Source organism: Condylura cristata, unplaced genomic scaffold, assembly GCF_000260355.1.
Source record: "Condylura cristata isolate star-nosed mole 26May11 unplaced genomic scaffold, ConCri1.0 scaffold00025, whole genome shotgun sequence".
In the NCBI taxonomy this organism is placed as follows: Eukaryota; Metazoa; Chordata; class Mammalia; order Eulipotyphla; family Talpidae; genus Condylura; species Condylura cristata.
Window position 1 is genome coordinate 1510389 of NW_004567126.1, and position 13442 is coordinate 1523830.

Here is a 13442-nt window from a genome sequence, read left to right on the forward strand (position 1 = left end):
ACCAGGGAGCAAGTGAGTATGGGAAATGTAGTTCTCCACCCTACCAAGCAGGGGCAGAGAAGAGAAAGGAAATGAAAATTTGTTATCACACAGGCTACACTTAAGTGCATGGGTGTGGGGGCTGGAGCAGCGTTGATTCTCATTTTATGAAATGACAGAGGCAAAGTTATCTGTTTAGGAATTTACAAAGAAGTGGCAGATCCAGGACTTGACCAGTTATTGTCCTACTTCATAGAGGATTGATGAAAAATCAGGGACAAAATGCCTGGAATAGGATGCGCCATCCATGTTAACTGCTCTGAAGGTGGTGGTGACCACCACTGATGGGACAATGAGGACCTTCCCTTTGCATAGAACTGTCTCGTCCCATTGTCATGGGACTTTATGTGTATGTGCTGGCAGAAGAGACTGAAACGCCAGGGGAACATTTAAGTGGGCAGGCTTGGAGGGGATCCAACCTGGAATCCAAGCACCCCGCTAGGTTGAGACCTGCGCATGCTTTCCCCACTTCAAGAGTGAGGTAGAGAGCATCCTAAGCAAAGAAAACAGCATGGGACAAAGGCCCTGAGGTAGGAAGGAAAAACTGAAATAATTGGTTGAAGACAGGCTAGTGGTGAGGATGAGAATTCAGCTGGACCCAACTGACAGGACTGGTCCAAGTGGTGTTTGGGGCTTATACCAAGGGCCCGGGGGCCACGGAGAGTCTAATGTGTGGATGATGAAAACAGCTGGTTCTGGCTTCTTTGGAGAGAAAGGGTCAGATGACCCAAGGCTTGAGGCTGCAACAGAAGGAGGGACTCTTCTTCCTCAGCATAGTGGCTAAGAGTGAGGACTGGAGAGTCTGAAGGGTTCAAATTCCAACTTGGAGACTTAACTCTTGTGTTTGGGGTTAAGCAACCGACTTTCCTCTCTGTGCTTCTGTAAAATGGAGCCAGTGTTAGTGCCTACCTCCCTGGGGAGCAGAGGTAATGAAGATTTAATACTTGTAAAGATCTTAGATGGTGGTTTAATCCTTCCAGGCTGCTGTAGTGAAAATGCCACAGAGATGCCAGTTGAAAGTACAGATATTAATTTCACGTCATTTTAGAGGTTGGAAAGTCCAAGGTCAGGGAACCAGACACTCAGTGTCTGGTGAGGCTGTTTCCTGGTTCACAGGCAGAGAGTTCATAGGGGAGAAGGGTTCAGGGGCTCACCTTTTAAGAGCACTAGACCTGCTCCCCAAACACCCATCTTCAAACACTGTCACATTGGTGAATAGGCTTCAGCATGTGAATTTTGAGGAGCTGGAACTTTTTAGTCTGTTGCAAAGAATGAGTTCTATGAGTGTTACAGTATGGAATCCCAGTGGGAGAATTTGGGTCCCAACCTCTCCTTCATCCATTCCCGTGACTTTCATTTTCTGTCTGTCTGCTGACAGCACCCAAATGCATGTCTTTAGATAAGCCCTCTGCTTAGTCCCCAGATGTGGACATGACATTTTCACTTGGGTGTGGTTACAAGCATCACAAACTGAACATAACTTCAGACTGGACTCTGAATTTCCATCTCTCCAAATCCTCTCCTCCACTTTCCACTGGCCCCTCCTCTAGCCTTGTACATCTCAGCAAATAATATCCATCCATTCACTCTTTTGCTTGAGCCAAACCACTGGGAGTCATCCTCACCTCCTCTCTTGCCCTCCCCCTCCATATTAGGTCCCTCTAATCCTGTATGCTCTGTCTTTAAACCACGAGAATCTACCTATTTTTCTGTCCCTATTATATCCACATCGGTGCAAGCTGTCATCATGGCTCATCTGGATGATTGTGGGGGTGAGCACTGCATTCAGAGGTCCCGGGGCAGTAATCTCTCAGGGCTCATTGAAGATCTGAAAGGAGTTCCCTGAGATCCAAGAGACTTCAGTGAGCTTGTTTTCTCCCAGAATGATCTGAGATCAGGTATTCTTGAGCGCTGGGCTGAGCAGTGTGAAATTCCTCAGTGAGTTTCCCTGATGATTGACATGGCCTTGAACCTGTGCATACACCCTACTTTTAGAGCTGTCTATCAGGATCCATGGTGGTTCCAATACAGTCCATGTCACTTATACTTACAAAGTCACACTTAGAGGGAGTGGGATGCATCTGTAAATTCAAGATAAAAGATACAAGATAAGGCCCTCCCTGGTGGTGCAGTGGCACAGCACTAAGAAGCTAAAGCCACTTCCGCGTGAGTTTGATTCCCGCCTGCCCCGGAGGTGACCACATGGCGTGGCAGACCTCTCCTGACCCGCCCGCTGCTCCCCTCAGCAGTGTACTTCATTGCTCTGCCTGTTCTGCTCCCCACTCTGTCTCTGGTGAAGCCTCTCGCCACCCCTGAGCCTCTGGCCTGTACCCCAGTTCTGTATGCACAAATAAATAAATCTTTAAAAAAAAAGATACAAGATAAAACTTTTCCACACTCCCTTAGACTTAAGGAATTCAGGGCAGGGGGAATTCAGTTGAATTCTGAGACCTGTATCTTTTTCCCAAGAAAGTCTGTTTCATTGATTCACTGATTTTGGTGTAGGTTGCACTGTGATGGCAAAACCTAAGGCCTTCTGGAATATAAGTTCAGGGGGTGCTGAGCATCTTCTGCCCAGTTTTGCTGGCTTCAAAGGGAGAGTGTGTGCCATACTGCCAGCCTGGATAGTCTCTCTGGGCAAGATGGGTTATTGTATTGGGTGTGTGTGTGAATGAATGAAAGAGTGGGTGGATGGATGGATGAATAAATGGATGGACTCAAGTCAGTCCCTTCCACCAGCCCCAGCAACAGGCTGTCACACACAAAGCCACAGTTGCTCAAGCTGAAGGAGGCCCCAGTCTCCCTTTGGCACCAGAGAGCTGATATCTTCTTTAAGACCTGTCAAGCTTATCACTCAGGAGTGGGGATTTGCTCCATACCTCGAGGTTTGACAGGGGCAGCCTGCTATTATCTTAAGCCCTCCAAAGGGACATGGCCTCGTCACAGCTCAGATGTGGCAGATAGGCATGTCCCTGATCATTCATCACAGCTCCTCTGCCATTCTAGCAGCTGGAGCAAAGCTGCTACCACCTCTGCAGCTACTGGTCACCTGTCTGAAGCCAGCCTCAGGCTCTCCGAGGAGAGATGGAAGCCAGCCTGGCGGCAGCGGGGATGTGTGGTGGATATATGAAGATGTTTGTGTGCTGTTTGTGACCATACTCAGGTCACTCAGCAAACATTCATGGTACAGGCCCCAGGGATTCAGCTTCCCAACCCCACACCATTTCCTGTCCAGGGGCAGAGGCACCTGTGAGTTCCTAATGGCCATCGCAACCGGGCTTTAAGGACAGAGGAGGTGCAGCACGGTGGGGTAGACTGTGAGCCAGAGGCTGGGTTCAAATCCGGGCTTCTCTTCTTACAGGTTGAGATGATCCAGGTGATACTTGATCCTTCTCCCCCCAGCTTCCATCCTTCTCTAAGGGGAATAGTGTCAGGGCCTGCCTCCTAGCACTGAGAGAATTGAATTGGTTAAAACATGCAAAGCACTTTGAATGTGCTTGACTTAGAGAGGTGTTGGGAAAATGTTCAGGATGTCTGGAGAGTTGGGTAACATGTGGGTAGGGACAGTGAAGGCTGATTTTAGAAGAGACATTTGTGCATGAGTCCCAGGAGTAAGGAAGAGTCAGCTCGGCCCTGAGAGGGGCGGAGTGTGAATGGCAGGAGGACCAGCCACTGCAAAGGCCTGGTATGGGAAAAAGCATGGTGTGTTCCTGGAAGCGTGGAGGTGGCTTGGGGGTGGGCCCAAGAGAAGTGGCAGGGTGAGCCTTGATGATTGTTAAGATGAAACAGAACTCCCCTCCACCAGACTATCAAGGAGATGCTCTGGACAGGAAACTGATGGGGACTCATGGGTCTGGAGTGGAGCAAATGTCACCCCCTCTCCCTCTGGGCTTGCCTTTCTCACTCATTTCTCTCCAGCTCCAACTTCTTGTGACTCATCCTGCAGCCTCGGCCCCAACTCTACTGGACCTTCTTGAGTTCTCCCAGATCATCCTCACTCGGTGCTCACATCAAGTTTGACTTCGTGAAGTTACTGTGTGGGTTTCAGAGTGCTAATATAATAGCAGCAGGCACGTAGTGCTCACGATAGTGTATGTCTATAAACTCATTCAAGCTCCCTATCTATCCTGAGTTATTTGTCCATTTTACAGATACAGAAACAAGCACAGAGAAGTTACACAGCATGATCAGGTCACACAGCAAATGAATGGCTAAGTCAGGACAAAACACCAGACACCCTGACCCCAAGACCTTGCTCATAACTTCCCAGCTCTACTCTACCATCCAAATAGGAGTAAGAACTATCCAGAGGAAACCAGTCATTTCTATAGTAAGGATGTTGTCTGGGAAGATGCTGGTGACATCACACAGGTTCCTTTTGGGAGGACTGTGGGAGAGATCTTTGCCTGTTCTTGGTACCAAAAATAGTTAAGTTTTCTTCTGAGCATCTGCTGTGCTTTTGTTTCAAGACACTGAAAGCCGCACAAATGACCAGCTTTCCCTTTTTGAGTTGGCTGCTGAGGAGCTTAGAGTCCCATTTATGGCCCAACCATATGCTGGTTGTTAGGGTTTTAAAAAGATAAGTTTTTCTTAGCCTCCCTTCTGGCTCTGCCTGTGTCCCAACTTCTGTCTTCCTTTTGTCCCTTGCACAAGAAAATGTTAAAGAACTGAAAAAAATCTTTACAAGAACAGTATGTGCTTGTGTAGAAGATTTAAAAAGATAAAGACGTCAATAAAGATCCCCATTAGGGCCCTCCCTGGTGGCGCAAAGGGTTAGGATGCAGCACTGCAAGCTGGCCACAGCCACTTTAGTGCAAGCTCGATCCCCCCCACAGACGTGGCCCACATGGTGCAGCAGACCTCGCCTGTCTTACCCACTGCTCCCCTCAGCAGTGTGCTTACATCTATCTGCCTGTTCTGCTCCCCACTCTGTCTCTGGTGAATCCTCTCATGGTCCCTGAACCTCTGGCCTGTACCCCCAGTCCTGTATGCATAAATAAATAAATCTTTTTTAAAAACTCCCCATTAACCCCCAGTTTTAACGGTTGTATAGTATGCCCTCCTGTGGAGGTACCTTAAGTTTGGAAATCAGTTCCCTCATTTTCAGACAAATGGAAGTAAAAAAAATTCCAATTGTCCATTTAAACAACACTTTCATGATCATCTTTGTAGCGATTTTGTGCTTAACGATTCAGTTTCTCGGGCTAAATTCATAGACTCAGATTGGCTGTGTTCAAAGCAAATGCAGAAACCTTAAGGCTTTGGCTATGGGTTGGCTGGCAGGCTGCCCTCCAAAAACATCTAATTCCTGTTCTCCTATTTAATTGGAGCTATCGTGTGGCATTTTACATATCCTTGTAAACCACTTGGAGTCCTCTCTGGAGCTAGGCAGGGTACAAATAAATATCTAAACTCCAAACCACTTCTGCCTCCTGATTAAATTATCCAGCCTCAAATGCAATCATATCTTTGTCGTATTTAGAGGCAGCCGCTTGCTCTATTCCTGCTGGCTAATCCCTGTTAGCCAGTACTCAGTGGATGCCTGCCCATGGGATCAAATAGCAGTCCCTCTTCTCTTGGGGAACCTGGGGGTTGTTTTTTAGTTAAGATGTTAGGTAGCCACCTGAGACAATGATCCTGGGCATCACAGTGAGAAAAACTTTTCCTGCGTGTCTCATCTCAGTCAATCCTGGACCTGTTATGGAGAACACTGTTTAATTGGGAAAGCAGCTTATGCAGAAGTATTTGAAAAATCCCAGCCAGAAAAGACAATTTTCAGAACAGCTACTTGAGGGCAAAGCATAGCCTCTTAGAGCCCATTAGCAGGAATATTAAACTTGGAACCTGCAGCTCAGCCAAGAGATCAGCTGGCTTCTCCAATGCATTTGTGACATCCAAAGTAAGACAGGCCACTGAAGCAGAGATTTCCATCCCGGGAGAGTTCCCATACTCTCACTCCTGCTGTTACAAGCGTTTCCTTTAGTCTAGGCTGTTCTCTATCCCTAGGGCTGTGTGCTCCAAGATTGTGACTTTGTTTCCAAGCTAAACCATGTCTGGGAGAGCTGGCATTTAGACTCTGAGCAGGGAACTCTCCAAGACATTCTAACGGTTCCCAGGTCATGAACTTGACTGTATATTTGAACTTGAACCTGGTGGGCGCAACTCAGGATCTCGGCTCTGCTCAGACTTGGCAACCAACCCCAGGCATTTAATTACACTGCTGCAGAGGACGCTCCGGTGAGGTGTGTCCAACGCAGACAATTATTTTAGGAAAGCCATGGAGACCTTCTCTGTGCGCTACTTAAATCTTGCTTCTCTTTAACAATTCAACATTTCATGTATTGAGAGAAAATGGCTTGATTGCTTCAAAGGACAGTAGGAAATGTAGGCAGGAGATGTTAATTATGTTGAATTGGGCTGCTCTGTGCCTATACAAATGAGACTCTTCTGGGCGTTCTATTAAATTGCTTGGGGGTCAGTGCTGGGGGGTCCATCTAAGGGGATGCTAGGCTTATGTTCATGGAGGTTTATTTTTCTTTTTAAGAATTGGATTTTTCATGGAAGACTGCAAAGCTAGCCCTGCATTTTCTCAGAACCAAGGGAATAGGAGCTCTTGTGGGTCATATTGTCTGGGGCTGTCCTTCTTGCCATGGGCTGGGCTCCCTTAGTAACAGAGCTGGAAGGAATGATTTGAACAAAATCGTTCACTGAAAGGTGACCCTGCGGGAACCACTGGAGGAAATGAGACTGGAGGTGACGGAAACCCATGTGGGGCCAGCTAATGAGCCCACGGAGCTCAGGTCCTTTTATTCCCCTGGGAAACTGTATGCAACATGTACCTCGGAGTTAGTTCTCTCACCAGAGGCGAGAGGGCTGGCATGTTCCTCTAGCTCCTAGGAGCATTGCTGGGCACTGCCAGGTGGTTCTGCTTGCCCGGTGCGGACAGTAGGGGCCCTGGGTTGTGACTCCACTGGAATCATCCCTGTGTGCAAAGGGGGCTGGGATGGTGACTGACTTCACTTCCCTATGGGGAGCCATGGGCTTGTAAACACGGGGTTCCCCCAGCTCCAGAAGGGTGTACATAAGGCGGAAAGAATGACTAATTACAATAGTTTCAGATGGCATTTATGAATGGTTTGTTTTCCTTATAAATTAGTGGGGGAGTCAAGCTCATCTGTACAATTATATCATTTGCTCACATTCTAATATGTTTTTTAAAAAGACTTGAGTGAGTGGGAGAAAAAAGGGTGGGCTAATAGTTGGAGTCTCTGGGATTGCTGGGAACTCAGAGCCTGGTCTATCTCTGACATAGCTTGTGGGAAAAACCTCTGCTGGGCATCAGTGACTATTGTGTAAATGATCAGTTGTTGTGGGCTTTATTCTCTGTAGAACACTTGGAGTTTGATCAGAATTTCTTCTGGACCCTTAGGAGACCATCCTGGGTAGGACCAGAATCTTCCACTGTCCACCCCTCTGGCTATCGACCATTGTTGCTGGCCTGAACCCCCACTCTGGTCTCCTGCCTTGTCCTCCCACCCCCACCTCAGTTTGTTTTCCTTGTGGTAGCCAGAGGGCACCTGTGAACGCCTGAGTCCTCTTTTGTTCAGAGCCTTCCATGGCTCCCATCCCATTCAGAGCAAAGGCCTAAGTCCTCCCTGTGGTCCACAGTCCCTGAATGTGCTATCCCATCCCCTCCTGCCCTTACCGCTTGTTCACTTTGCTATAGCCATGGACGTTTCTTCCAGATTTTCCAAGCATGGGCAGGAATCTGTCTCAGGGCCTTTGCATTTGCTGTTCTCTCTGCCTACAAGTTCCTTTCCCAGATATCTGCCTGGCTTCTTCTTCACCTCCTTCCAGTGTTGACTGTTTCATGGGGGACTTCCCAGGTCACACTAACTAACTAGTCCTTAAATACCCCCCAACCACAGTGTCCACCATAATCTCTTCACTGCGTTTCGTCTCCACTGGCATCCCTCACTCTCTAAATACTTGATGTTTACTTATTTGGGAATTTCTCTTATTCTAATGTAATTGCTAGAGGAACTTTGTGTATGTGTGTTTTATTCACTGCCGTGTCTTCAATATCCAGAACAGAGTCTGACATACAGTAGGAGCTTAATGAAATTTCTAGAACAGAGAAGACCATCATGCCTGGATAAAGATTGGGACCTGTGACACTGTCTGGAGAAGACCAAGGGTACCTGATTTGGGGGCCCAGCGTGTTTCATTGACTATTCAGTGCATTCTGAATGCTTCTCAAATCTGTTCAGGTAGTTCAGAATTTGTGGTGCCAAAAATTTGTGACTCCCTGCAATCCCCTCCTCCAGGCTTATTCAGCCCTGAAGTTGAGCGAAATGTTTCTCCTCTGAGACACAAAGCTTGGGGAAGCTCCTTACTATTCTCTGTACTTTCTTTTTGAGAAAGTACATATTGTCCTGGAAGCATCAGTGGGGTCATGTGTTTGATACCTGCTCCACCAAGTCTACAGGCAGTGACCAGTTATTTTCTTCACCCTTCTTCTGATCCCTAACTCAGAACCTATGCCTGGTATAAAGCAGGCACTTGTTAGGTATTTCTTTATGAGATTGGAAAGTTAGAGCTCTCTGGATTTCCCTGCTCTGTGAATGCTTCTCAAATCCCTCCAGCTTGTTCAGAATTTTGATGCCAAAATTTCCCTCCCTGATCGCCCCTTCACATTAACGTTTCAAAGGTTCTGATAAGTCTTGCGCTGAAGGACTGTTCCCAGGGGCATGGCTTGGGATAAATGATACTTGATTATCTGAACAGCATAAACTGACTAGAAACTTAATTTGGAAGGAGTCAAAGGCTGGGTGGGGTGTAGGACCCTGTGTGGGTTAAAAGTCAAGGGCCAGTTTATATCAAAGAAAAAAGTGAACCATGTGTCAAAGATTAGGGTCAAGTTTGGGTCAAAGGTTTGAGTCTCAAAGGTTTGAGTCCTCACAGAAGTGTCTGTGAGGACACCTTTAGCCATAACCTTGCCCAAGTTCCTCAGAGGCAGGGGCTGAGAGAGTGGGGGTGGGGTGAAAATAGGACCCCAGTACATCCAGAGTCCATGAATCACCCTGGGTTGGAGGAAACAGAGAGGAAGGTCCAGCTCTGACATAAACAAGTGGGTCTATGTTCTGATGATGGTTGTGGACGTGAACGCGTGTAAGAAAATGAATTCCTGTCTTGTGGGAGGGTTGGAACTCCCCAAATTTTTGCCTTGTTCCTTACCCCCTTGTGGTAGTGCAGTCTTGTCTTCTGTGAATGGAGCCCCTCTAGTCAGCACATCCCAGGGGGTCTGGCCAAGGGCACCTGTTCCTCCCTTCCCCCTCCCCACTCTCTCCCTGGGGGGGGAGTGAGGGGGTGGGGAAGAATGAATTCCCCATTGGGTTTCTGTTCTCTGACATCAACCTCTCTGCAGACACTCTTCCAAAGCCCAGAAGAAGGCTGGCAGCTGTACACCTCAGCTCAGGCCCCCGATGGAAAATGCATCTGCACCGCAGTGATCCCTGCTCAGAGCTCTTGCTCCCGAGATGGCCGGAGCCGGGAGCTGCGGCAGCTGATGGAGAAGGTAAGGCTCCTGCAGGTTCCCCAGGGAATGTCTCCTGGTTCCCATCGTCCCCCTACCCGGTCAGCCCAGGCCAGATCTAGCCGTGCAGATGACTCAGAGCTGGTGGATACAAAATATCCTACAAGTGGATATTTTGGAGCAGCTGAGCACGGTGTATGGATAGGAGGGAGGACCCTGTCTGCAGCCCTGCGAGGCTCCCCCACTCAGCTCTTCATTCCCCAGTCTTACCTATTCAGAAGGCATTTTGTGTCCTCGGGGGAGGGGGCCTCACCCTCATCCCAAGAAGCTCAGGTTCCTCCTCCTCTGATCATGGTCATACCAGTGCCTCTGTTTGATGTATGCCCAAAGTGTTTCAGTGTCCTTTATAGACTCTATGCCCCATGCCACTGCCCAGCTGACCTGCCATTAGTCACCTCTAACAGCTCAGTGTTAAAAAGGACCAGCAGCCTCCCCTTCGTCACCTGAAGGAGGAAACAGGCCTAGCAGGGAATGGAAGAGATCTGTTTGGCCCTTGGGATCTCTGTCCACTAGCTGCAGGACACTGTGTGCCCACACCACCAGAATTGCTTTCCCTGACAACGTGACACCACCAGAATTGCTTTCCCTGACAACGTGGGACATCCATGTGGTGTCCACTGGTTGCTGACAATGGTTCTAAAATTGTTTTGCGAGATCCAGGGTGATATCCAGCTATTCAGCTTCTGCAAACTTTATGTCATGTCATTTCAACAAGCCCCCAGCTCTCTGTGAGTTAGCTATCTTGGTCAGGTGGAGCTCTCTGTGGCCAGGTAGAGGTGGGAACTAGGAAGCCCTTAGTGTGGGTTAGGAGAAGCCAGGGCAAGGTGATTCAGTTCACTGGTTTAGCCAAAAAGGATTTATTGAGCACCTATTAGGACTGGTTTTAGGCCCTGGGGACTCAGCTGCAGATAGGCTAGACACCACGTTTGCCTGTGAGGTTCTACCTGAAGGCGGCAAATGACAGTCACAGCTGAGAAAATCACCAGGTAAAGGGAGGGGGGGTGGCCACCTGTAGGGTCGCCAGAGGGTCACTCTGAGGATTCGAGACTTAAGGACGAGAAGGAGCCGGTGTGAGAGCAGTTCGGGGCCAAGAAGGGCAGAGGCCCAGGGAGGAAGTCTAGGAGAGAAAGGAACAGGACTAGTGGTCTGGGGGTGAATGCAGGACCAGCACTGGGTCTGCAGCGGGAGGGGAGGTGGGGAAGTGGGGGTGTGCCGGTCTTCCCGTGCAGAGCTGCATTTGGCTGCTGTATGGACAGCTGGCAATTGGCTGTATGGATGACAGGGAGACCAGGCAGAAGGGCAGAGATGGCCAGATGAGTTGGGAGGTGATGGATGGAAGGGGCAGGCTGCTGGAACATCAGGGAAAGAAGGTGGTTGTGTTAAAGGGAAGGATGTCCTAAAGGAACTCCACAGAGCCCACTCTGGGCTTCCCTCTAACGGTTGGATGTTTGACCGTTGGCTCTGCCAGCTTGTCCGTGGTGTCTTTGGGGCAGAAGTCTGGCTCTCCCTCACCCTCCCTGGTCCTAGGTCCAGAATGTCTCCCAGTCCATGGAGGTCCTTGAGTTGCGGACCTACCGTGACCTCCAGTATGTGCGTAGCATGGAGACCCCCATGCGGAGCCTGGACACACGGCTTCGCACCGCTGGTGGGTCGCTCTCAGCCAAGAGCTTTCAGGTAGGTCTTTCTGGGTTAAAGTCAGAGATCAAGGGAAATCTGGGGAGCAGTGCCCACTAGTTCCCACTAAGGCGTTGCCTGGGAAGAATTGAAAGTTGGCAGGGGTGTAGAGCCTTGCATGGCCCAAAGGTCAAGAGGCAGTTGTAAATCAAAGGAAAAGGTGAAGCATGTGTCAATGGTTGGGGTCAGGTTTGGGTCAAAGGTCAGGACCAGCGAAGGTTCTGTCTTGGTGGGCAGGAGCTGAAGGACAGGATGACAGAGCTGCTGCCCCTGAGCTCAGTCCTGGAGCAGTACAAGGCAGACACACGCACCGTCGTGCGCCTGAGGGAGGAGGTGAGGAATCTCTCTGGCAGCCTTGCAGCCATCCAGGAAGAGATGGGCGCATACGGGTACGAGGACCTGCAGCAGCGGGTGATGGCTCTGGAGGCCCGGCTCCACGCCTGTGCCCAGAAACTGGGTATGCCTTGACCCTTGACCCTGACCCCTGACCTCCATGCCCAACCCCATCTATGTACCCTTAAGGGGGACACAGTTTTGGTATCTTTGACTTCCCTATGCAAGGTCAAAAATAAACCCAGGAGCTGGAAATGGTCCTGTCACTTCACTTCAGCCTGATTCCATCTTAGGACCGGATTTTTTTTTAAGATTTATTTATTTATGCACCTAAGAATTGGGGTACAGGCCAGAGATGCGGGGGATGAGAGGGTTCACCAGACACAGAGTGGGGAGAAGAGCAGACGTATCCAATGAAATACACTGCTGAGGGGAGCAGCGGGCAGGTCAGGAGGGGTCTGCCACACTATGGGGGGCACCCTCTGGCCAGGGGTCGAACTCATGCTGCAGTGGCTGCTAACAGCCTCGTAGTGCTGCGTTTTAATCTGTTGTGCCACCAGGGAGGGCCCCAGGACCAGATTTCTAAAGCATCCCTCATCTGTGGTCCCAGATTTTCTCAGTTTGCTGACTCCACCTCATCCTTGTCCTGCCTCCCTTGGCTCTTCCCACCCCCACCCTCATCTACTCCTCTTTCTGCCTCCCAGGCTGTGGGAAGCTGACTGGAGTCAGCAACCCCATCACCATTCGGGCCATGGGGTCCCGCTTTGGCTCCTGGATGACTGACACCATGGCCCCCAGCGCAGATAGCCGGGTAAGTGATTGTGCCCAAAGCTGGAAGGACTTAGCACAGCTGCCTGGCAGCTTCACATCAGTGATTCTTTTATAGTGTCCTCTGACCTCCCGGGTCCATGGACCTCCCCTAGTGACCATCGAGTGACCAAGAAACTTCTAGCCCTGAAAATATAATGAGCACTTTTGACCAACTCCCAATGATCACTGACCTCTAACTACCCAGTGCCCAGTGCCTTTCCAAGGGCTAGAGGACCCCCCAGTACCACTCAGTGACTGTGGATTTCCAGTGGCCTCTGCGGTCATGATGGCACATCACCTCCGATCCACAGCGACCATCCATTAGCTGCCCAGTGACAATGCTAGTGACTGGTATTGGCCATTGGGTGGCCACTGGGTGTCACAGATTAGTAGTAACTAGCTCCACCCTGCTAGATGGCTTGCTTGCTGATTGTTAGCCTCCCAGGGACTATGCTGGGACAAGTGACTGGGTTTGGGGTCTGGATTCCGCATACTGCTGTCACCACCTCATAGCCAGGGAACCTCGAGCAGGCTCCTTAGTGTCTTTGAGATGCAATTTCAAAAATGTCATGATAACTTCAGCATTAATTATTTTTTTAAAAGATTTGTTTATTTATGCATACAGAACTGGGATACAGGCCAGAGGTGCAGGGGTGGTTAGAGGCTTCACCAGAGACAGAGTGGGGAGCAGAACAGGCAGATCTATGAAGTACACTGCTGAGGGGAGCAGTGGATGGGAGCAGAGCATGTGGGTCATCTTGGGGGCTGGGGATCAAACTCACACTGAAGCAGCTGCGGCCAGCTTGCAGTGCTGCATCCTAACCTATTGCGCCACTAGGGAGGGCCAACTTTAGCATTAATTTTTTTTTTTTAAAGATTTTATTTATTTATTTGTGCATACAGAACTGGGGTACAGGCCAGAGGCTCAGGGGCGGTGAGAGGCTTCACCAGAGACAGAATGGGGAACAGAACAGGCAGATGGACGAAGTAC

At 49.5% G+C, this 13442-nt stretch overlaps 1 protein-coding gene across 3 annotated transcripts in view; it reads left to right on the forward strand.

Moving 5' to 3' along the window:
• The window catches only part of OLFM2 (olfactomedin 2), a 61313-nt gene that overhangs the window by 46031 nt on the left and 1840 nt on the right, over positions 1 to 13442 (forward strand). For 2 of the 3 annotated variants that reach the window (XM_012729804.1, XM_012729803.1), the window contains exons 2-5: positions 9467 to 9616; positions 11162 to 11308; positions 11546 to 11765; positions 12346 to 12452. In XM_012729804.1, coding sequence (XP_012585258.1) covers positions 9467 to 9616; positions 11162 to 11308; positions 11546 to 11765; positions 12346 to 12452 — 624 coding nt within the window. The remainder of the gene's footprint in view (positions 1 to 9466; positions 9617 to 11161; positions 11309 to 11545; positions 11766 to 12345; positions 12453 to 13442) is intronic. The other variant, XM_012729805.1, reaches the window with a different exon arrangement.